Genomic DNA, 24,884 nt, shown 5'->3' on the forward strand with positions numbered 1-24,884 from the left:
TTCCTCTTGGGGAGATTATGCCCTTAGTATGACATTGCCAATGTTGAAAGCATTTTTAGAAGTCCTCTGTTGGAACCAACTTCAAGAGACAAGTTACCAAACACCAGAAAAATCAGTCTTACTGAATTACAGTTATAGCGTATGCTCTTTTGTTCCAACCTCTTTCTTTGTCCTTATTTTCTTGGCTGTATTCTTTCACCTGCCTATTCCTCACTTACTGAACCATGCGGAACTCACAGTGGGGCATGCTGGCTCTGCTTGCAAGGGGAGTTATTTGCAGAAGAGACACGGTGAAGGCCAAAGGGAATGACTGTGGAACCAAACTGAAGGCAGAGGCAAGATGCAACTTTGTCTCAAGTACATCATGGAACAGACTGCTTAATTTAAGTTTAATTGCCCACGGACTATTGCCTGCCTGAAAATAGCACAACTAATAACATAAATATAATAACCTAAGGACTATAAAATAAAATTATGAGAAATCAAATTTCCAGAAGTTAAGAATGCATATACCCATATATTTTAAAACACACCTGAAATAAGATGCATCTCTATATAGCTCATTGGCAGTTACTGAGTTTTCCTCAAATAACATAGCCTTTATGAGCAATTATTTCATAATAATTAAAAGTCCTCTTTTTTGCAATCATCATACCTTTTTTGGGTAAAATATACTAGGAAGAGACTATTAACATGCAAGCAGAAGTTGTATAAAAACCAACAAGAAGAGAAAAAAATACAGGGATATGTTGATCCAATAACATTTGAATGAAAATGGTATTAAATTTTACCCTTTCTCCACCTCTGGGACCATAGAAATCACCTCTGGCAAGGACCCAACTATCTTTGCTGTTGTTTTGGCAGTGGTGTCACTGGACAGCTGGAGAAGTTATCTGTCTCTATTTGAACACCAACTGCTTCAAAAATTAGTGTTAGAGCTACAGTAGACAATGTACAGTACTATGAATACATTCAGTTGGAAAATTTGTGTTTGGAATTAAAGCTAAAACAGTGAGAAACACTGCAAAATGCAAGCATGAAATTTTTTTTCTGAATTCTCTTTAAAATGCAATGTAGCATTGCCAGATTTAGCAAATAATAATATAGGTTACCTGATTAACTTTGAATGTCAGATAAGAAACAAAATGTTTTTACTAGAAGTATGACCCACAATGTGGTACACACATTTATACTAAAAGCACTTATTTTTCAAAGTTAACTAGGTGTTGTATTGAATATTTTATCTGACAACCCTACAGGCATAAAAACATATAATACATTACAATAGCCCAGAAAATGAAGGACAAAAACTCACAACATGCCAGGATCCAGGAAGAGTTTATACTTAATTAAAATATCTACAGATGAGAATAGTTAAGAATCAATGTTCATAGCATCCTGTGCTCAAACTCTTGAAATGGGGGTTGGGGGAAGTGAAGACTGGCCAGGATTAGAGAAACATGAAACCTCCCTTGAGCTTAAAAGTTACAGTTCATGCAGGCCTTACCTCTGACTAGGAAGGTCAAGATTATTGGTCGACTGATTCTTGGCAAATCAGTCGACCAATAATCTTTCAAGGAATGGGAACTACTTAATAAAAGGGGAGAATTCTACTTCTGTAACAATATTAGTTACTTAGTCGTTACTCTTTTGATAGTTCAGAAGTGGAGCGAGTTGCCAGTGTGGCGATGTTCTCCAATACCAGCAGTATAACAATGCTCAAGAGTCTTCCTGTTCCTTCTTGTCTGACAACCATCCCAGGGAGCCACAGAGCTGAGGGAAGAAAGGTTTCTAGTTGCTCCCCTCAGAGATACATTTGCAGGTGAAGCAGTAGAAGTCTTTGGAGCACTGCAGGCTGGGAAGTATACCTCACCACTTACGAAATAATCAGTGGCCAGTCTGTCAGGAAACACTTCCTTGAGGACCTTCTGTGTACCAGTCTGTCCTAGGCATCAGTAATTCACTTAACAAAAGTAATTTCAGGGCTTCCCTGGTGGCGCAGTGGTTGAGAATCTGCCTGCCAATGCAGGGGACACGGGTTCGAGCCCGGGTCTGGGAACATCCCACATGCCGCGGAGCAACTAGCCCCCGTGAGCCACAACTACTGAGCCTGCGCGTCTGGAGCCTGTGCTCCGAAACAAGAGAGGCCCATAGTGAGAGGCCCGCACACCGCGATGAGGAGTGGCCCCCATTTGCCACAACTAGAGAAAGCCCTCGCACAGAAACGAAGAGCCAGCATAGCCATAAATAAATAAATAAATAAATTTTTAAAAGTGATTTCAGTCTCCCCTGTGCTTCATGATCTTTACTCCCTTCATGTCTTTCAGAGAAGTAAGCAATGGTATCAGGAATATTATCTTACATCATTTCAACACAGGGTCTAAACTTAGTGGAATTATAGTCAAGGCAATGATAGAAAGTTGTCAGCTGTGCTCCACAAACTATTGACAAAAATGCAAATAATCTTGGAAACTCTCCCACAGCCTCCTGGATTTTCTACCTATGATCCAATGAAAAGAGGCTCTCCTGTCCCCAGATCTAGGGATACAACAAGCATTTGAAAGTTAAATTTGAAATTTAAATTATTAGACTAAAGATTTTGCACATCAGCCTGCTCTCAAGCTTCATATAATAGTTACCATTTACAGAAGGCTTACTTTATGTTAGGCATTCTGCTACACACATTAAATGCATTATCTCATTTAGTTCTCATATCATTTAATCCTCATAATACCCATATTATGAGGAGGTTCTTTTACAAATAATGAGACAAAATCTTAAAGAAGTTAATTATATCATCCAAGGTCATGCAACTAATATGTCATAGGGCCATATCCAAATCCAGCTCTGTCTGATGCCAAGATCTCTACTCTTAGCCATCACAATATGCTGCCTCTTAAGAGAGGTTATGCTAGAACATAAATGGATTAGGAGGAAATTCAGGACAATTCTGAATCTTGGCTGCAGAATACCAAGAAAACTGGAGACTAAAGGTGGAAGTAGAAGTGGAACTTGCAGCAAGAGATGTGCTTCTTGGGGCCAAGATTTGTTTAGTGCTCCTGCCTGTGCTTATAGCACAGGGAATTTCCCTATTCTCTTTTTTCTTCTACTTTCATTATTTCTAAATATGAGACAGAAACCGCAGATTTTAGTAATCAAAATTGTGTATCCAAATATTCTAAACGTAGCCGAGATAATTTTCATAGGTCAATGCAACAGAAAGATATCCTCAGATCTATGAATACCCACAAAAAAATATCATACTCAACTCATTCCTAAAAAATAAAATTTAAAATATATAGCATATCACAAAGAAGTGTTTCCAAATTGACTCAAAAATGAGAAATAATGACAGAAAGTAATAGTGGTAATTTTTTAAACAGGTACAAATATATCTGAAAATTATGACCATAAATATAGTTACCAATTATGTACATATAATAAAAATAAAAAATAAAAGATGTATTAATTATAAAATGAACTATTGTTTACATATATGGCATATCCACAAAACCTAAAATGATAAACTGAAATGCTATTTCTATCAATAAGGATTCAGTAAGATAACTATACATATGATTAATATACTGAAAGTAGTTCTTACTCATATGCCATCAATAACTAGTTAAAATGTAATGGAGAGTGAGATCCCATTCACAATACCAACTAAACATAAAATATATAGTATAATACTTGAAGTAAACACATAGGACATATATGAAGTAAACGATAAAATTCTTTTTTGAGATGTAAAACCAGATTTGAATAAAATCGGAAAGTACTGTGTTCCTAATTACAAAGAGTAAATATTGGATAAAAAACCTCTCTATACAACTATAGCTACAATTATCTCAGAGGAAATAAAAATAAAATAATTATACTAAATTTCTAATAGCCTTTGGGGGACAAAAGGGCTATTTTCTTTTTTCGTATATTATATATTCCCTTAATTGTCCATAATAGGAACATTTACTTTTATGATTTAAGACTATTTTTTTATTTTAAAAATAGGGCTTCCCTGGTGGTGCAGTGGTTAGGAGTCCACCTGCCGATGCAGGGGACACGGGTTCATGCCCCGGTCCAGGAAGATCCCACGTGCCACTAAGCGGCTGGGCCCGTGAGCCATGGCCGCTGAGCCTGCGCGTCCGGAGCCTGTGCTCCGCAACGGGAGAGGCCACAACAGTGAGAGGCCCGTGTACCGCAAAAAATAAATAAATAAATAAACAAACAAACTACAATGATCCCTTATCTTAAAAACATAAATTTGTCCTAAAATTATTCTGCTTTGAATACTATGATTTATTTTATAATTTTTATTTTATCTACTATCTCACAATGGTTTTTCCTAAAAACAATACAGTTTTACTTGATCTCTATAATATATACAATACATTTGTATAAATGAAGGCTTTTCCAATTCCTTCTATTTGCATGACCACTATAATGTATATATGTTTCTTTAAATGTCTTTCTCAGTCTTCATATTTGCCACAATTTAGAGAGAATATCTGAGCATAATTAGGTTTTAGATGTAATGGTCTTCATTACTGCACTGGTTTGTTTGATAAACTGTATTCTAGGTAGCATGAGGAAAAAGTCACCTTTGGATATTTCCATTATATTAAATGAAATGAGATAACAATACTGTGATGAATAAGAATCTTTTTTTTTTCTGTTCTCCTTGTCTAAGTTTCTTGCTGCTACAACGGCCATTCTTCAGCATCTTTTCTTAGAACACAGCACACTTCACTGAAGGCCCCTTTTCCATGTAATAAACAGGACAATCAGTGCCATCTATTATCGTCAGTCAGATGTTTCTCTATAAAATAAGGACTAAGCATTTGGTCCCATTGGCAATGTCTCTGTGTAAAAAATTAAAGCACACTAATATGTAAACATTATTTCAGCTTGATGCTGTTACTTTATTGGGGAACTTTAAGTACCACAAACATCTGTTTAACCATCAAAGTTCATGTTCTTACAAATGTATTTTCAGTGGGCAGATGATAAATTAAAGTGTCACTGTTCTCCAAGTGATAATTTTCTAGGATTTTGTATTAATGTTAGTCTAACAAGCTTCTTATAGCAATGATAAAGTCACACACCAGGTCGGCTTTGAATTTCTTCACTAGGATTATATATTTGGGGACCAAAATAGACAAAAAGTAGATAAAGAAGGTGGGCCCAAAGAAGGTAAGAAGAAACAATGAATTTGTAGGGAAGAATCATAGAGGAATACATCCTTGTAGACACGAGAACTAATGGAATTGTTCATATGGTAATAAAAACCCATTGAGAAAACTACCAGACACAACAACAAGAATGGAATGGTGCCCCTACGCAGAAGTTCATAACTAGTATGGGCAAGAAGTCTATATACATACAATCAAATTCTAGTGGAAGATAGTATACCTCATCTCCTTGGCCAAGTCGCATTAAAAATGATGAAAAAATATCACAGGGATAGAAAACAGGAAACATTGCTATCACTGACCCAGAAATATTAAGATATAAAGCAAACAGAATTGAACGAATCGAGATGCAGATTCAGGGGAGAGGGAGAATGGAATTCAATACAGGTGCAAGAGAAAGCTTTTCTGGGAGTTGGTCCAATTCTTCCCAAAGAGATCCAGAAGCCAGAGGAACCTCAAACTCAGAGGCAACAGGACCTAAGACAAGGAGCTGGCTGTGGGACAACTCCTTGGAAGTTCCTGAATTACTTTAGTGGCTGGCTGCAGAATTTTCCCTCAGGATATAGCCAGCAAGAACAGCTCTCTAAATTATGTAGAGATTCAACAGTAGAGAAGACAGTTTCTATTAGGTGTGTTGGTATGATCGAGAAAAGTAAAGTAAACTTCTTAGTACCTCAGATTTCCTCAAAGAGCATGGGGAAAAAGAAAAGAGAAAGGTCACCCTGCATTAACTGAAATTCACTAAATTTCTTTCCCCAAATACAGCTTCCTTTCTTAGACCTTGAGAGGGTCCCAAGCTTGCCCACCTGCTCCTCCCTACACACTCTGAAGGGAATTCTTTGTTTCTGCATGACCCTGCCTATCTACCCACATAACACTATAATCACCCCCACCTCTCTTTCAAAGGAAAAGATATTTCAAGAAAATAAATACTATAAAAAAGAACAAAGGTGAAAGAATAGAAAAAAAAATACCCATAGAGGGACCAGAGTTAATACCAGAAATGAGACAGCACTTTAAAAATTATCTAACTGGCATCTTCACAGAGATTCCTGAATACACTGTATCCATTAAATGAGAACATACTAAAATCGAAAAGGAGAAGTCAGAAAATAAATGACTTATTGGATACCACAAAAATGTTGCCCAAATGGAAAAGTCAGTGTACTGGGTTAAATGGTATCTACCCACATGCATGTTAACCCCAAACCTCAGAATGTCCTTATTTTGAAATAGCATCTTTGCAGAGGTATTGTAATTAGTTAAATTAAGATGCGGTCATACTGGGTTATTATGGGCTATAATCCAAAAATTGGTGTCTTTATAAGAAGAGAAAACTGAGAGAGACACACAGGGAGGATCAGCTTGTGAAAAGGGTGGCAGAGATTGGAGTGACGTGTCTACAAACTGAGGAACACCAAAGATTGCCAGGAACCACCAGAAGCTAGGAGAGAGCCATGGAGCGGATTTTTCCCTCAAAACCTTCAAAAGAAACCAATCCTGCTGAGACCTGGATTTCAGACTTCTAGCCTCCAGAACTATAAGAGAATAAAGTTCTGTTGTTTCAAGACATCAAGTTTGTGGTAGTTTGCTACAACAACTCAGAGAAACTAATACAGCCAGTTAAATGCTGTAATACTGTATCTACAAAGTGATATAGAAACTCAGGGGAAGAAATGAACTACGTTTGAGAGAGTTTAGAAGGTGTCAAGTAAGACTTGATAATAATACAGGCTATTGAAAGAAGATTGAATCAACCTGTTAACGTGAGGAGGAGCAAGTATTCTAGGCTGTGAGAACTGTGCACAGATGTGCAACAATGCGAATGCACCCCGTATTCAGGAGTGGCAAAGCATGCAGCCCGACTGGCAGAGCTGTGAGGGTTATTGTTACATTTATGGCTGATGGGCAGATTCTGGAGAGCCAGACTAAGGAAAATATAGTTTAATATGTAGCCAGCGGAAAGGGATAACAAGGTTGTAAGCAAGAAAATAGCATGGTACATTAATGCTTTAGAAGGAATTACTCTGCCTTGGATCTGAACACACCATCTTCTTCCCAGTTTAACTCCTTTGGTGTCTGTTTTCATTTCTGTTTTTCTTCCTCACTACCTTTGCTCCTTCCTGGACTTTTACCTAAAGGAAATATTTATTTAAAGCAATTTTCCAAAGAGTATTTTAAAGCCACAGAATCTTACTGGTATTTTTTAAATCCCCAGTTCACTTTAAGCTTCTAGCTTTGGAGTCTACATGAGCTACTATATTGAACTAGTCAGTTCCATTTCATAGAAATTATGCAAAAATTAATATTATTTTCTTGGGATTTAAACCAAAAAAGCTGACGTTTCTTGTACAGAGGACTTCTTACTCCTCACCACCTTTTTATGGTGGTGAATTACGGCAATCAAAAAATTTAAGGGGCATGCTCTGCATCTAATTTCACAACTATAAAATCTATGAAATAGCTATTAATAATCGAGTAATTGGTACTGAAGTATAAAAGATAAACCACAAAACATAATACAAAATATTATAGTGTTAAATCCCATAAAAGAATAACTGCTGATTTCTCAAATCATATAACCACTGACCCTTGAATTAGAAAAAAGTCATAAAGGTTGTCTTGTTCCACTGTGCAAACAGAAACTAGGGAGACATTCTTGACTTCTCTCTCTGCCTCATTCACTGCATGTAATTAATAGACAATTCCACTTTAATTATGTTCAGTTTACTTCATCCCTCTGGCCACTGTTTTAATTAAGATCACGGGTATCTCTTACCTGGATTACTGCAATAACATGCTAAACTGTAGCTCTTCTGAGAAACTTGTACTCATTTTCCCCAGCCCAATCCCCTCTTCAAGTATAAAGGTTTCAGAATAATATTCCCAATTACAAATACGCATGCCATTGCTCTGCTTAAAATCCTTCAGAAGTGCCCCACTACCACCAGAGGAAGACCAGACCTTCTCAACAGAGCTTATTAAGCCTCTGGATCCAACCTCAGCTTCTGTCTCCTGCCGTATCTCTGCATCCCTCACGCAATGCTGTAGCTGTCCTGAATTATTTACAGTATCTTGCACAGGCCTTGCCTTCTCTCCCTTTTAGGACTTTGTTTCAGCTCTTTTCTCTAAAAAGTCTAGCTATTTCCTCCTCTTCATCTTCTGGTACCAACAGAGGCATAATTCCTCCAGGAAGTCTTTTTCCCACCTTGGCAAGACTACGTTAACTTCTACTGGAGCTCTCCTGACATTGCACTATCATTTCCCTTCTGTTCTCTTCCAGGACACCATAAGTCCTTAAAGGCAGGAAATATGCCTTTACCTTGCCACTCGTAAAATGCCTGGTATATAATACATACATGTTAGATATTGTTCTAATTAATCACCCTTTATTCATTAGGGATAGAATTACTCCTACAATTTTCCGGACAGTAATCCAAGACCCATATGAAAAATCTCAGGAAGAGACAACTTATTTTTTTTATGAACATTCTAAATGCTAGAAAGTTCCCTTACGGTGGGCTATTGCAAACACGCTATCTCCCAAAATAAGCAATGCTTGTCGTAAAGAATAGTGATGATGATGACGATGATGATAATAATATTACAGCTAAAATTTAGAGAACCAGGCACTATGCTGGCTTCTGAACATGACTATGCTCAATCCACCCTTTTAACAATTCCTTGAATCAGATACAATTATTATCTCCCCAGTCCAGATGAAAAGAGGGAGGCTTAAAGAAGCAACTTTGTGAAAGTTATACAGCAAGCAAGTGGAACAGTCAGGATTCGAACTCAGCCAACTGAGTTTTAATTCACACGACTTCACTTCGCATTAATTCACTCCCATCTCAAAACCAACTGTCAGCTAGTCCTTCAACTCTTTGCCCTGAAAAAGAGCTGTAGTAAAAATGATATTAATAATAATAATAAAAATAAAAAATAAAAACCTAGTTAACTTTGTTTTAAACTAGTCTCCGAGTTCATCTGTCCATGGAACTCTTTTGAGGGACAACATCTGTTAACACCCTGAAGAGCTGCAGATCTAGAAAGCACACTTTGCTACTGATCCAAGCATGATTATTATCTTAATTCATTGTTAAATTGTATTTGCTTTGGCAGCAGCCACATCACAGTACTGTCATGTACTGGGTCAGTAGCCAACTACAACCCCAAAGATGTTCATCTGATCTGAATCCTATCCAAATCCTACTGCAGTGAGACCTGGGAAGTAAAAATTTTAGTCATCATCTTAAATTATTCCTATCTAAGTTTCAGAACCACTATTTTGGAATAAACTGAGATAACAGTGTTTATTCCTGCCCTGGACTGAATATCCATCTCATTAGAAAATCTCATTTATAAGCCCAGAAGCCCTCTCTTCCTCTGAAGCCTGTTCTCCTGCCTTCTGATCTTTTTATTACCCCATATAACATGGCATGGTATTCTCTGTCAAACTTCCATGTTTGCACACTACTCTGTTAACCTAATCCTTGATTGCTGGAAAAAACTTTTATCTCTTGCTCATTAACTAAAATCTCATCTCCTCTGTATAGGAGAGTGGGTCCCTCCCAAATCTGTGTGTCCACACTATACCAATATCTCTATTATAGTGTTAATGCATTATATTGTAACTATGGACATACAGTTGTTCTTTTCCAAGAGAATACAAGCATCTTGAAGGTAAATGCCAAATTTTAACCCTTGCATTCCCAGCACTAACCTAGTTTTGGCCAATAGTTGAAGCTCAATAACTGTCAGCAGAGAGATTCAAAAGCATTTGACAACTTTCATCTTTGATGCTTCCAGTTTGTTTAGCTGAGAAAAATGTACTAATACCTGGTGACAGCACACTACTTCATCAACCAAGTGATGCAAACCAAGGTAGAGGAAACACAAAATGTTGTTGACAAAGAAACCTAGCAGTGAAGCACAAGGTCAAGTACTCAAAAGGAAAGTTACCAGGAAATCACCTATATAGAGAAATTTAAGATGAATTAAATCCATGATTAATACATAAATAGAAAAATGAATAAGTATTGAAAACAATCACTAAATTAAAAAAAAACTAAAGAACTGATAGTATGCACATGTTACAACTAAAAACTGAGCACTGGACTCTCAGGAGAAGGTGAAACAACTGAAGAATCCTGTTTCTGAATTAAGACTAATCCATTTTGAATGTCATTGCAGCCTATTAGTACATTAAAATATATTTGATTTCATTAATTTGCATGAATTTTGTATCTCTAGCATTGTACTCCAAATATCAAAGCACAGTCAACACCATTTTGAACCTAGGAATTAAGCATAAGCTCACAAATGTTTCTCCATCATGATACAAATATGATGGTTGTTCAACTTGATGCACCCACTAATCATTTAATATGGCCCTCATAGGTCACTCAGGCCTGATAATAAAGTTCCAACTAAAAAAAAAAAAAAGGCTACTTGCTACTTTAGATTCTGTTTGCACAAAAAAAGGGCCAGCTAAATCTCTCTTCTGTCCATTTCCTACTCAATTTATATGAAAGATGGGTTTCATTAAGAGTATTTTAATAATTTTCATAATTGCCCTCTTGCTGTTCACCCCAAGAGAGAAGCAGGACAATTTAAACAGTAAATCAAACTATAATGATGCATTGTTCTGTTTTCCTAAATACCAATTTTATCCAAATTAATAGATTGGGTTGGCCAAAAAATTCATTCGGGTTTTTCCATAACATCTTACTGAAAAATCCGAATGAACTTTTTGGCCAGCCCAATAGTAAGGAAGCTTCCTCTTGCTGTGATTACTTTGCCATTGTTTCCAATACAGTTATTACACAATATTCATTTTTAGCAAATGGCATTTTATCCTTAATCAATAAACAGAAAAGTAAGCAACCCTATACCTGAACTTCTGTTGTATAATTTATAAACACAGATACAAAATTTACAGAAACTCTGAATAATCTCTGTCCCTTTCATTAAGCCCAATCTGACAAACTACTCAATGAATAATTTTATATTCATCCAAATTGTTTTTGCTTAAACATAATTCATAAACATGTCTTAAGTTTAGAATTAACAATATTATTTGGATATCATGACAATATTATCTAGGATCACTTTATTTTATAAAAAAAAATTTTGCATTTTATCATTTAGTGAATAACTTTCAAATTCTGGACAAAGTATTGGTGTAAAATAAGAGAATGTTTGTGGTCAAAAGGTGGCATATTTTCGTCACTTGGACTTTCTCCATGGAGACAACTCAAAGGAGAACACCTTCCATTGCTGAGACTAAATCACAGATCACTTGCCAAGAAGGGCTATCTTGACCTTTGCTCCAGTTTTTAAAGATATCAGCAACGTTGTCAGATACATAAAGAGTGGCAAAGCTCCAAGATCTGATAGCAAACCCACCAGAGTATTCAAACAGAAAATGAAGATGACACTGAGTTGTCTGCATAGGATTTTCTTAATACATGAACACTGAGGAAATGTCAGATTACAAAGATGTCTCTATCATTATGAGCTTTCAGAAGAAAAGGTCAGTCAAGTAACCATAGCAATTATGGAGTACTTTTTTCCCAATATTACCAGAAACTTCTTCTGTTTTGATTCTTATAAAATGCATTCTTTCAAACATTTTCAAAATTATAATGCTGCTTTACATCCCACCACAGGGAAGGAAACATCACCTTTGGCTAACTGTCTACTAAAAGAAGATTGAAGGGAAAGTTTTTCTGTCCTGTATTTGCTGACCTCAAACAATATATAATCTCATTTTCAGATCTTAAAAAACACTCCAAGTATCTTTCACTCTAATTTACCAGTTATTCCTGTGTAAAGCCAACCATGATCTGGTTAATTACATGTGAGAAGGGAATGTTCTATAAATCACGTTAGCCATCACCAATAGGTTGAACTAGGGTTGCATTTAAAAATTCCAAAGGCAATAAGTCCAATAAAAGTAGAAAAACATATTACAAAAGACACACACACACAAGGATAGAGGGAAAAAATAGGAGGTAAGTGCACAGGCAGGTTAGTTTTGAGGCTTTAAAGGTAGTAGAACAGTAAGATATAGAACCGGTAGAGAAGGCAGCAATGGAAGGATTCGTCTGGAGGGGATCTGGAAATAGAGAGAATATCTAAAACAGTGACAATTTCCCTGCTATTGCTGAACAATAGGACATGGAAGAGGACAGACCCTACCCCAACTATTCCTAACATCTTACTGCTTCCCAAAAGCTAAAATCTGTGCACCTAACATTAAAGCCAACCGAGACTAAACAATCAAGATTGAATGCAAAGAGCGCCAGGACTCAGAAGATCCAAGTTCCAGCCCCGCTACTGTCACTAACCAGCCGAGGCTGTGAACAAGCCAGCTGCTTTTTCTGTGAGTTGAGCTAATTGTGTCAGGTGATCACCAGTTTCCTTCCAATTCTACGTCTCATGCACACTAGAAGTCTGTTTTATATACCAATCTCATTCAAAGAGTATATATTATATATATATATAAATATACACATGCACACATACAAATTAATATTCTCAATCAATACTTTAAGCCATATTCCCATGAGTCTCTTCCTTCATTTATCCATATAAAAATTTTATAAACATATACAAACCCTGAGTGTGTATCTACAGTATGACAGTGAATATATCTTTTTATGTAAATATGTATATACTGAAATAGAAAAACTATTTTTCCTCAAAACAGAAATCTGGTGCCCTATATAATACATCCATATATTTCTCTTGAAATAGTCTTCATTAATGAGTACATTAAAATACAAGCTTATGAAGTGTGCTAGACAGCATACCATTCTCTATGCTTACTCTGATAGAATGAGCTGTGAAAGAGATTAGGACTAAATAATTTGACACTATTTTGTAAACATTTCAATGTGTTAGGCATATCTGTAAATCCTCAAGTGAATAAGACTTTCCCTTCTGTATAAGATACGGGAAGGGGAAAACGCTGGTGTCTTTGACAAGGCACTTTTCAAATGGAAATGAAACTGAGATTATCTAATCAGTTATCCTTGTGGGTGGATGGGTATACACCTGCACTGAATCTTAGACTTAGGAAATGACAGAGCCGATCATCTTTATGGGTTCCATGACAGAGCCACAGCAAAATGATTTCCTGAGATCAATATGTGGTTGAGAGAAAGCTGTTTTCAATGGAAACAAGAAGCTAGGAGCTAACCTGTTTCTATGGTAACCAGAGCAGCAGCTACCCAACAGCTGTAGGGGAAAAAAAAGGGCAGAAAGTTAAAATGCAAAAAACAAAAGAAATCCATACTAGTTTACCCTATTAGGGTGATGGTCCCTAGAGTACAATCAAAACCAGTGCAGACATACTGTTCCCCCCACCCAAGGGATTTTTAGCAATCACTATCCTTATTTTTCCTCCAAACCTCAAAATCTTAGAGCTGGAAAGAAGTTTGGATACTTATCTAGTCCAGTGTGTCATCCCCATTTTTTTCTTTCAGAATAAGGCTGAAGGATATCAAGACTCAGGAAGATGAAGTAAATTCTTTAAGGTCACACAGCTAGTTGTGAAATCAAGGTTAGTGCCTAGGTCTCATGGACTCCAACTCAGGCATTTTTCCAATGCTGTTTCCATATATTCTCTACTTCTAGTCTCTTCTCCTCCCAACATCCACATTTTAGTCACTTTCTGAGAAAATATTGACTACAGAGTATTAAAATTAATCACCACACTTCAACCTATGAGAAAAGCAAAAAAGCAATGCTACCCTGTCATTAAAAAAAAATCTTGACTGCTCTTCCAAAAGAAAAGCCCTTCATACTTCAAAAAGAATTGAATTAAGTTTATATCATATATTGATGGTTATTGTTTAGATTATGTTGCCACTCTATATTTCCTTATGGAGATCTGTTTTTATATTTTATCAGTCCTTTAGTGTCATTTACTATTTCATTTAGATATACTTTAAAGGTTGCCATAATAAAAAGGATAAATGACTCAGAATTTGAAAAATATATGAGATCTGAAAACTGCATTTACTTTATTTGCAGTAGTAAAAATAAATAGTAATGATACATATTTCTAATGGGAAAGGTTGACCTGCATTTCTTTATAAACTTACACATTTCCTTGTTTTCAGTTGCTTTGAAAATAAGCTTCTTGACAGAGAAGAAAAATTTCCTTGACTCTCATTTAGTATTGTCAACTCAGTTCTACAGATGAGCTCTTGGGAAAATATAACAGAAAAAAGTCATACCTAATCTGTCCAGCTATTCACCTTTGGCATGCCTAATGCCCCAGCAATGGATCAGATCACCTAGTTTGTGATCAAATACACTATTGAAAATACAATTCTATTAGCGTTACCTGTTTTTTTTAAAATTATATGTTGAATGAGGCACTCTCTGATCTTATCCAATGCTCGGAATATAAGAATAAAATTAACTTGTGAACTATACAATTAGTGGGCTGGAAAAGGACAAAGGACACTTAGATGCTTATACAGCAAATGCAAACACACCAGACTATTACACCAGACTCTTTTTAGGGGCCTGAAGTTTGGATTTGCATTGTCACGTGGTTGGTCATAACTTGTAATTAAAATGGAAGGGATGAAGATACTCGACCACACTGCAAATAATTCAGTTGTTTGGTATATGTACATCGTTTACCATATTCTTCAATAATGCTGCAGAAAGACAGTGTATAAATCACTTTGAAAAACAGAAAAATCAAGATTGAAAAAGCCTAACATTTTCACATAATAAAATAAAGACTAACGATACCTTAAGACCATCATTTCTTTTTTTTTTTTTTTTGGCCACGCCCTGCAGCTTGTGGGATGTTAGTTCCCCAACCAGGGATTGAACCCCAGGCCCTCTGCAGTGAAAGCATGGGCATCTTAAGCAGTGGACCACCAGGGAGTTCCTGAGACCATCATTTCTAGATGGAATATTTTCCTGCACATCTAGGCAATATTTCAATGTGAGATATTTTTTGAGGAAAACATCTATAATATTTCTGGAATTTTGTTTGTTGTTATGTTGTTGCATTTTTAATTGAATAGATAATGGTTTAGGAAATATCTTATTATAAATAGAGTGGTGAGCTTATTGAGGGCAAAGCACTATATCTTCTCATGCATTCCCAGTAGCTTACACAGTTTTGGTACAGTGACTGCATAATCAGTATTCACTGATTAAATAAACACTCTAAAATTTTAATAATTAAGAACAATATTTTATAAACAAGCTATATTTGACCATTAATTCTTTTAACTGGAGCAAGGTTCTCAAAACAAGAATTAATACATTTTCTTTCTTTAATCTTAATATATGACTCAAATTGTCTTTGCCTTATTATAATTTTTTTAAATTAAACTTTACACTTAAAGCTAGCAAATAGCTACTTAGATAATTTCTTTCCTGTTTTGTTTTGTGCCTTGAGGTAGAGGAAAAAATGGCCCATAAAATGTAAATTACATATTTGCAATTTTGAATCCAATTCTAGATATTTAAGTTTAAATTTTAACAGTTTTAAGGAGTATATTTTAGTAATGCTGTGGAAATAAAACAATTTAAAATACTAATAAAGTATATTTTCAAGATTATAAAAATGGTGGATTCACTATCATAATCCAAGTGTAGTTCAGGATTATCTGCATATAGTGGTATATGGATAAAGGTCTGGAGAACATATACGAAGTGATCCAGACCCACACCAAAAAGCCAACATCTTAAATATGGTTCTATGGCAGTTTTTTTGTTTTGTTTTGTTTTTCTTTTCTAAAATTCTCTTTGAGAGTAAAAAAAAATTTTTTTTAAAGGTCTATCAGGTAATCAAAGATATACATGCTGCCAAGGAAGGGCCACACTCTAGACCAGAACTTAATTCAACCACTTTCCCTCCTTCCCCCCAAAAATAAGTGAAAAGAAGAGGGAGATCTAATATAACCACTCTTAGCTCTGTAATATTGGGAAATTTTGCACTTATATTATTTTTCAAACTTCTAAAAAATCTAGAAGTTCTGTTAAAGAATTTCTGCCTGGTGCCTGTTCACTTACTATTGTATGCCTTCATAGGAAAGCGCATACAAGCTTCATTTCCTTCTAAAACTTAGACATTAAATTGGAAATATACAATGCAGAACACTTTTACAAAAACATCTATGCCTCCTTGCTTTTTACCATTTGTAAATATCACTCAATGGCATCAACGGAATAATCTCACCTTTTCTTTCCTGATCTCATTTTCTGAACAACAGGTTTCCATGACAACTTATATTTAAGTTTTTATAAATTTCTATTTTGGAATACTATTCTTAAGGATATAATTCATAAATGAAAAGTATAAATTTATTTACCAAGTTAACCTGAACAATTTAGACCTCTCAAATAGGTATTTACATCATAAATTAAAAGTAATAGAGGAGGGGGAAATGCCAACCAAAACAAAAGGCAAAAATACAATGTTGTAGAATTCAATTAATTATCCAGTTCCTATCACTCTTGTTTCAGTCTGCCACTTTAGATCATAAAAGTTAGAAATTAAACATGTCTATTATATAACTGAGCCAATCTCCTCAATGTTGGGAAAGGATAAGGACAATGTTGAAACAGGTATAACAAATTGAGAATAGAATTTGGACAGTTAAAATTGTTCATCTCAAGTATATCAATAAAAGATGAACTAATGTAAAATGAAAAGTAAGAGGGCTTATAAAAGTTAAATACTTCTATTAAGAATGAGACTTGTGGCAGTAAGACCACGGCTGAAACAAACCACTTGATAACTGATTTTATGTCTCCTAGAATCATGTCCATGAAAAATATAATTTCATCCAGTGACCTCCCAATGTAATTCTATTTATCAAATTAGTCAGATAACATTGTCTGTCAATCATCTGAACTAAAAGTGTCCGTATAAAAATATTAAATCACATTTAAATAGAATGGTTACTTCTGAGTATTCTTCAGGCAACCCCTAATAATTTGAAAAGGGATTTTCTTGAAGACAAATCCCACAAATGTTAGCCAATCTGAACAAAAAGGAAAACATTACATATCAACTGGTCAATAAAAATGGAAAGTTAAAACAGCATTCATTTTAAGAAAACTGGAATCCCATATTTGCACTCTAATGTTGGGTGGTACAGCCAAAGACCTGGAATATATATATATATATATATATATATATATATATATATATATATACATACACATATGTCATAGATGACCTTTCAAAGTTAGAATTCTAGTGACTGTCCTATGTTGCATTAAATCTCAAGAGCAACACTATCTGCAGAGATTTCACAAGCCAGACAGTCAGTTATAATCAGTGGTTGTGGTGGAAAGGGCCTGGGGGGGATGTCATGAGACCTCCAGCATAATTTTGGCTCTGTTAATAACTCGCTGTATGACCTTGGCCCTCACTTAGTATCTGCAGTCTTCATTTTCCTCATCTACAAAATACAGGGTCCTCACGAGGTGACCTCAAAGGAATTTTCCAGGTCTATGATTCTCAGCTGATTCTGCTTCTAATGGCTCTTTGACCTTGTATTAATCTCTAATCTATCTGTGTTCTTTTCCTCACCTAAAAGGGATGCAGGTCAAATACTTAATATTACTACAATGAAATCTTAGTAAGATTTTTTAAAAACTCTTTTCAATTTAATGGTCTAACCATTGACCAATAATCAATAGAATCAATTACCATAGCAATAATAAAAACTGAACATCTTAAAGTTTTTGCTGTGCAACCCGGTCTACAATAAAATGTATTCTATTATTATGAGGAAAGATAATCAAACTTCCTGTCTTTTTTTATACCACATAAAATAAGAAAATTATAGGATGAGTCTGAAAACAAATGCAGATTATCTTGTTAGCTGCCAAGTGGAAGGAGCACTGTAGCACTCAGCTGGAATCCAAAACAACAGAGGTAAGGGTCATGAGTCTATGATTTAACTTAAATAAATAAATATGCACTTTTTTTCCCCTGAATGCCAACTCTTGCTGAATTTATAGAATGGTCTTAAAAGGAAGATTTCAGAGTTGAAGTTAGTAATTCTACATTCAAATATGAGAACATGGACTTACTAGAATTTATGTATGCATTTAAGTACCAGATCCCATAAAGTAGCAATGCTTTAAATTGTCTCTTTGATATTCTATTTCAAATTGAAAACAAAACATATCCTCAGACTTCTACAGTGGTATCAGAAGCACATCTTCTGACATGTTATCAGCTGCACAACATCTCAGATGCAGAGACTTCTGACATTCAGGGGAACACAATAATGAGGATGGAGCCAAAGTTAAGCTGGGAGAATTCCCATTCTGCCCAAGGGGAATCTTTTCTGGGTGTCAGAAGCAAACCAGACACACGCAGTTAGAAAGATTTAACTAAATACAGTACCCCGTTCTCACATATAATTAAAAACCATTCACATACTGCATAATTTGGGGTTATTTATATTTCTTTTCTTTCCTTTAAAACGAGAGAAACCATTATTAGTTACTTTTATAATCTCTTCATTGGGATTTTGAAGAATTAATCGCGGGTATCAAGGACTAAATTTAAACTGTCACTCAAGCTAAAAACTGAAAAGAAAAATTGAGGATGGGATCACAATCTATAGAGTATAATAAAGTTGCCTACAATCTAAATTACCCAGTCTTTAATTTAGAGACTCCCACTAAACCAGGATCACCAAAGTGACAAATTGGCGTTCAACCTGTAGAAAACACAAATACAGCACAAGGGGAATTGCATCAGACTCCAAAATTCACTGTGCAGGTGGGCTATCCCGTCAACTCACGGGGACAAGCAAACCCAGCACCGCTCTCTCTTGGAAGGAGACAGGCGGAAACAACATTCGGCAGATTTTCACAAAATGAACCTCCTGGCACACCCTCTCCCGGCCCAACCACGGACATATATTTCACTTCTCCTCTACTGTCCTCAGATTAGATCCCTAATTGGAGCCACTGCTCTGGGGGAGTCAGGTGTGCAGCAGTGTCAGGTCTCACTGGAAAGGTCCAATAGTGATGACCAGACGGCCTGAAGGGCCATCCGAGCTAAAGAAAACGTTGGAACAAGGGTTAGAAAAAGAAACTCAACAGGAAGTGCGACAGCGGTTTCAGAACAAGGGTCCAGACAGACTCGCCCAGAGTAGCCGACATTTGCCCTTTCGGTCCCATCTGCTGAAGTAAATCTCAGTTGCAGCTGAGGAGGAGAGGAGGGGGGTGCTGGGGGGCGGGGGGAGGGAGCAGGGAGGGTCGGGGCCAGGGTCCCTGAGTTTACCCTGCACGGGAGGGGCCCCTCGTCTCCTGCTTGGGGAACCCTGCTCTCTTCGCCCCCTGCCCCCATCCCAGAGGCCTCGGCGGAAAAGAACCGGAAGTTGCGGAAGGAGTTGGGAGAAGTTGGCGCCGCAGGGAAGGGGGCGACTCTGGCCTTACCCTGGCGGCTCTGGACGAGTAGGGGTCCTCAAAGAGGGCCCACATGCGGGGCTGCAGCCTCCTCCAGCGGCCGGACTTGCCGTCGGGGCCCCCCAGGCCCGCGGCGTCCTCGATGCCCAGCCTCTTGGCCGCCAGGTCCTCGTCGTCGCCAGGGTCGCCGCCGATGAGGTCGGGGGCCTCGAAGATGTCGAGCGCCTCCTCGGCGTCGCGGTGCTGCCGGTAAGTCATCCAGCAGCAGGGCTCCACGTCGGTCTCGTCGATGCCCCAGAAGGCCAGCTCCTCCTCGAACAGCGGCCCGCACACGTCGGCGGGGCAGTGCAGCTTGCCGGTGCGGTAGTAGTTGAGCACGTAGGCGAAGACGCCCGGGTGCCGGTCGAAGAAGAACTCGCGGCTGCCCCGGGGGTGGTCGCCGCCGCCGCGGACGCTGCAGTTGCCCGCGCCGCCCTCGAAGCAGCCGCCCGGCCCGGGGGACAGCAGGGGCGGTCGCGGCGGCGGCGAGAGAGGAGGGGGCGAAGGCTGCAGCGTGTCGCCCGCCGCCTTCAGGCAGTCGCCCTGGGGCTCGGAGGCGGCGAGAAGGGCCAGGCGCGTCCCGGGCAGGGTCTTGAGGGTGCTGCGGTAGGTTTCGTGCCGGGTGCCCCCGACATTGAGGATCACCCGCTCGTTGTTCTCGATCTTGCCCATCTCTGTGCCTTAGACATGACTGGGGGGAGGCGAACACAGCACCAAGTTAAAGATCTCGGCCGGCGGAGCCGCGCTGTGACTCCCACCCCCACTCGCAGCCCGAGAGTCCCAAGATGCAGGGTTGACAGAAAGGCGAGGGGCAAAGGGCCCTCCCAGGATGAGTTTGGCGCCCAGCGCTGTCCCCGCCTCAAGCACCGTACCTTTCCCAGGCTTCTAGAGACCGGAGGAGATAGCAGGCAGAATCTTCCTTGACCTTCCCCGACGCCTTTCACCCGCACACCTTTCTCCCTCTGCTCTGCCCCCTTCACCCTCTCTGCCCTCTGTGCTCTCTCGAGTCTCACCTGTGCCCAGCCCCTAACTCTCCCCCGCCTCCCCCAAACCCCTTACCTTTCCCTCCTAAGTCCTCCCCTCCCCCTCTCCCCACCCCCGTCCTCGCCCCGTGCCCCGTCCCTTTCCTCCCTCATATTCCGAGACCCTCTCCCTCCTACCCTCTCCGGGAGGCTGTTCCCTTAGGCAGGGAGTTCTCTCTGCCCAGGCAACTTGGCAGTGTTGGGTGAGAGACCCCAGACTGGGCGGCGAGCCCCCACTAAACGCGTCCTCTCGGTGAACTCTGGACAGCCCGCTGTTGCCTGGCTCGCGGGGAGCGCCCCTTGCGCGACCTCTACTCCGCTTCCCGGGCCAGGCAAATAGACTGAACGCGGAAGTCAGAGCAAAAAAAAGTCCCTGCTGGTGCCTTTCACCAAGGAGACCTCTCCCCAATTTCCTGATCCAATTTCCTTTTCACATTACTGCTATTGTTGAAATTATTATTACTTGGGAAAGGAAACGCCTGACTAGGATCCATTTGGGGGAGCAGAAGTGATCAGTGCATCCCACCCCATCCCCCTTTCCCAAGAACAACAAACGTCTTGCGGGCGGAGGGGTGCTTTCTAGGAGGAGCGCGGCCCGGGGAAAAGCTGCTGGAGGCACACCCCCTGCATCCCCGAGCTGGGAGTCCTGGCTGACAGTGTCCCCGTTTCCGACCTCCCAGACACCTCTCGCCTGGGCTTCACCTCTGCAGTCCTACTGCGGAACGGAGCGGGGATGCCTGCCTTGCAGGGTCGGCACGCCCTTCCCGGCAAATCAGCCCCTTGCCCTCCCGCCTCTATAGGTACCTTAACGAGACCGAGAGAAAAGTGGTTCTGCTATGGTGTCCGAGTGGACGAGGTGCTCGGGGCAGCCGGACGGAGTCCCGACACCCAGCCGAGCCGCCCTTCTCCAACGAGAAACTACTTGTTGGCGTTTTTCGGGTTCAGGTGGCTGGGCCGCTTCCCGTGGCGCTGGGCTCGCGGAGACAGCCCCCGCCGGCCGCGCGCCGCGCCACCCGCCCTCATTGTGCGAGCTGCTGTGGGCTCGCTCCGCGCCGACCTCGGCGCCCAGAGTCACCATCGCGCGGGGCCGGGCGGACCATGGAGCTCGGGGCGGGTCCAGCCGACGCTCCGCGACCCCGCCGGGAGCCGGCAGAGCGGCCGGCCTTGGCTGCCGCGGAGCTGACCCGAGGGCCGGAGAGCTCACCCACTCGAAGGTGAGGCCACCCGGCTCCGACTTGGACCTGCAGGTCTCGCTTCTCCCCGCTAAGCAGCCGCTGCTGCAGCTGTCCCTTCCCCGCCGCTCGCCTTCAGCCCCCGCCGCCAAAGCCCAGAGCTCGGGGAACGGTGGGTGGTGGGTGGTGGGTGGTGGGTGGACCTGGGGAAGCTCTGTTGTACCAACCAGGTTCCTCTATTTTTCTTCAGTGAAGCTCTATTCCCACCCTCTCTGGAGCGTCTGTCTGCCTTATTTACACCCCACTGTCTACACCCTTTCTCTTCCCGCTGCCGCACCCCTCCCAACAAGTGAGAGAGAAAATCTAAGACAAATTGCTTTCTTTTTTTCTTAATGGCAGCTGAAGGGAGAGAGCTCTACTTACAGGTGACAAGTGTGTCCGGTTTCTCGCATCTTATCCATGGCTCTGGCTTGCTCTTTTCAGTGAAATGTAGGTCTCCAGTCACCACATCATGGTTATATAAAACAAAACAAGTTTTAAAAGTTTATTCCAGAAACATATGCTCTAGCAAGTAAAAATTCAGGTTTATCAGAAGCTAAAAAGACAAGCTACAGATATCCAAGTAACGAAGCAATGATCTCTTTAGCCATTTCTCCCTTTCTCAAATTTTTATTGCACCTTGTATTAGTTTGCTAGGGCTGTCATAACAAAGCACCACAAACTGGATTGTTTAAGCAGCAGAAATTTATTATCTCACAGTTCTGGAAGCTAGAAGTTCCAGATTAAGGTGTTGTCAGGGTTGGTTCCTTCTGAGGGCTGTGAGAAATGGACCTCTTCAAGGCCTTTCTCCTTGGCTTATAGATGGCCATCTTCTCTCTGTGTCTCTTTACATCATTTTCCCTTTATGCATGCCTGTCTCTGTGAACAAATTTCTCCTTTATATACGAACACTAGTCATATAGGATTAGGTGCCACCTTAATAATTCCATTTTAACTTGACACCTCTGTAAAGACCCTATCTCCAAATAAGATGACATTCTGATGTACTGGAGGTTAGGACTCCCACGTCTCTCTGGGGGGAGGGGGGGTTTGAGGGGAAGGCTGAGACACAGAGCAACCCATATCAGACCTTACCACCGATGGATTATGTGTTTCTGTGTGTGTATTTCTAGAAAGAAAAGAAAGGAAGGAAGGAAGAGAGAGACCATAGTCCATGGAGATAGATTGATAGGCTTGAACTTGAAGTCCATGGAGTAGGTAAAACACCAGGTTTTATGTAGGAGAAAGTCTCTTTGAAAAACAGATACTGATATTGACATTATGGAAAGAGCAAGAGTTATGAGTTACTAATGAAAAAGTTTTAGCAATATACAGGGCCGCAAGGCAGGCAATTAAATATAAACCATTCACTAAAGAAAACTCCTACCTGTTATGACAGTAAATAACTAAACAAAGTGAAGAACTAAAAGGTCTTTGGAAGGCCACTAATGTCTAGGAAACTAATGCAAGAAAATATCGTAAGTATACATTTATAAGAAATTTACTAACAATATGACAGTAAATGTGTAATAATAACCTACCTAGCCTTGTGAAAATATAAATTTTACTAACATGCAAAAAAAAATGTAAAGCTTAAATACTGAGGGAAGGATTCTAGTTTTGCACAGTCACTGAGGCATTTCTTTTTTTTTTTTTTTTTTTTTTTTGCGGTATGTGGGCCTCTCACTGTTGTGGCCTCTCCCGTTGCGGAGCACAGGCTCCGGATGCGCAGGCCCAGCGGCCATGGCTCACGGGCCCAGCCGCTCCGCGGCATATGGGATCCTCCCAGACCAGGGCACGAACCCGTATCCCCTGCATCGGCAGGCGGACTCTCAACCACTGCGCCACCAGGGAGGCCCACTGAGGCATTTCTAAAAGTAACAGTGATAGTAAATTCCATTGCCAGAAAATTTACAAAGAAAAATTATGTTCAGCTTCTAACATGCATTCTCATATTGTCTAGATAGTTCCTTATATAGCTTATGTAAATTCAATAGGGAGAAAAAGGCATATGGTTTGCTTTAAAATAAATTAGTAATAGTAAGTGTAGTAGCAGCAGCATTTATAATTATAGATAGCATGTAGTGAGGGCTTACTATGTGCAAAATGCTTTACATAAATTACTCCTGTTAATTCGAATGGAGGAAATATTTACACTAAATTACAAGACTTCCAGAAAGATAACGCCTACAGATGGCAGGAATCAATAATGAAAGCTTTTAGCTTGATAATGTTAAGTTTGTATTAGAAAGGCTCTATATAGAAACCAAAAGAAAAGTGAAAAATAATGCAAAGGACTCATGGGGGGCAAGGAGAAAACAAAGATCTAATGAATCAAGTTGAGCCTGAGGTTATATAAGCTCTCTGGAAATAATCACATTGGCAAAAGGATCATCTTTTAGAAGAATTCAGAATTTTCTTGTGATTCATAAAGAAATAGATGTGAAATTAGAGAAGATTTTGGATAACTTTGGAAATAAGAATGCGGGAAGGTACAAGGATGAGATGCCTTATCAATGGAGAATTGGTAAATGAAACAGTGACTGAAATAACAGTCTCACATTTTTTTTTTCTGGTCATTGTAAGAGGGGAAGATCCTAAGACAAATACCCAGGCTTCATTATATAAGACAGGAGAGAACAGAAAACCCCTCCAGCTAACTAACTCCACTGATCCTGCTGTAAAACACACATAAAAACGTGTGGGACGGCAGGGAAGCAAACCTTTGAAAGTTGGCAGTGGAAAACTGAGGAGGAAAAACAGTTGTGGTTTCCTTTGTTGGTCTGTGTAGAGCAAGGATTTAAAAGACTGTATGGACATTACCTCTTGCAGAGAAGCAATTGAAATACTGCTTCCTTTATATCGTTGAGTGAGCATCACAGAAGGCTACAGAAACTGTGCTACGTCACCACCAGAAATGCGGGTTGATTTCATAAAGCCACACTGTGACTGTCAGAATGACATACTTGTCAAATTGTAACACTTTAACAAATTAACTC

At 39.5% G+C, this 24,884-nt stretch overlaps 1 protein-coding gene across 1 annotated transcript in view; it reads right to left on the reverse strand.

Annotated features, from left to right (window-relative positions):
- The window catches only part of KCNC2 (potassium voltage-gated channel subfamily C member 2), a gene marked incomplete at its 3' end in the record, with an annotated part of 198,306 nt that extends 176,878 nt beyond the window's left edge, over positions 1–21,428 (reverse strand). The window contains exons 1-2 of the mRNA XM_082635119.1: positions 20,813–21,428; positions 19,644–20,343 (exon numbers count right to left, since the gene is read on the reverse strand). Of these exons, the coding sequence (XP_082491245.1) occupies positions 19,644–20,324 (681 nt within the window). The 5' untranslated portion in view covers positions 20,325–20,343; positions 20,813–21,428. The remainder of the gene's footprint in view (positions 1–19,643; positions 20,344–20,812) is intronic.
- Positions 21,429–24,884: the final 3,456 nt, after the last annotated feature.

This window comes from Mesoplodon mirus, assembly GCF_964341445.2.
Source record: "Mesoplodon mirus genome assembly, chromosome: 11".
In the NCBI taxonomy this organism is placed as follows: Eukaryota; Metazoa; Chordata; class Mammalia; order Artiodactyla; family Ziphiidae; genus Mesoplodon; species Mesoplodon mirus.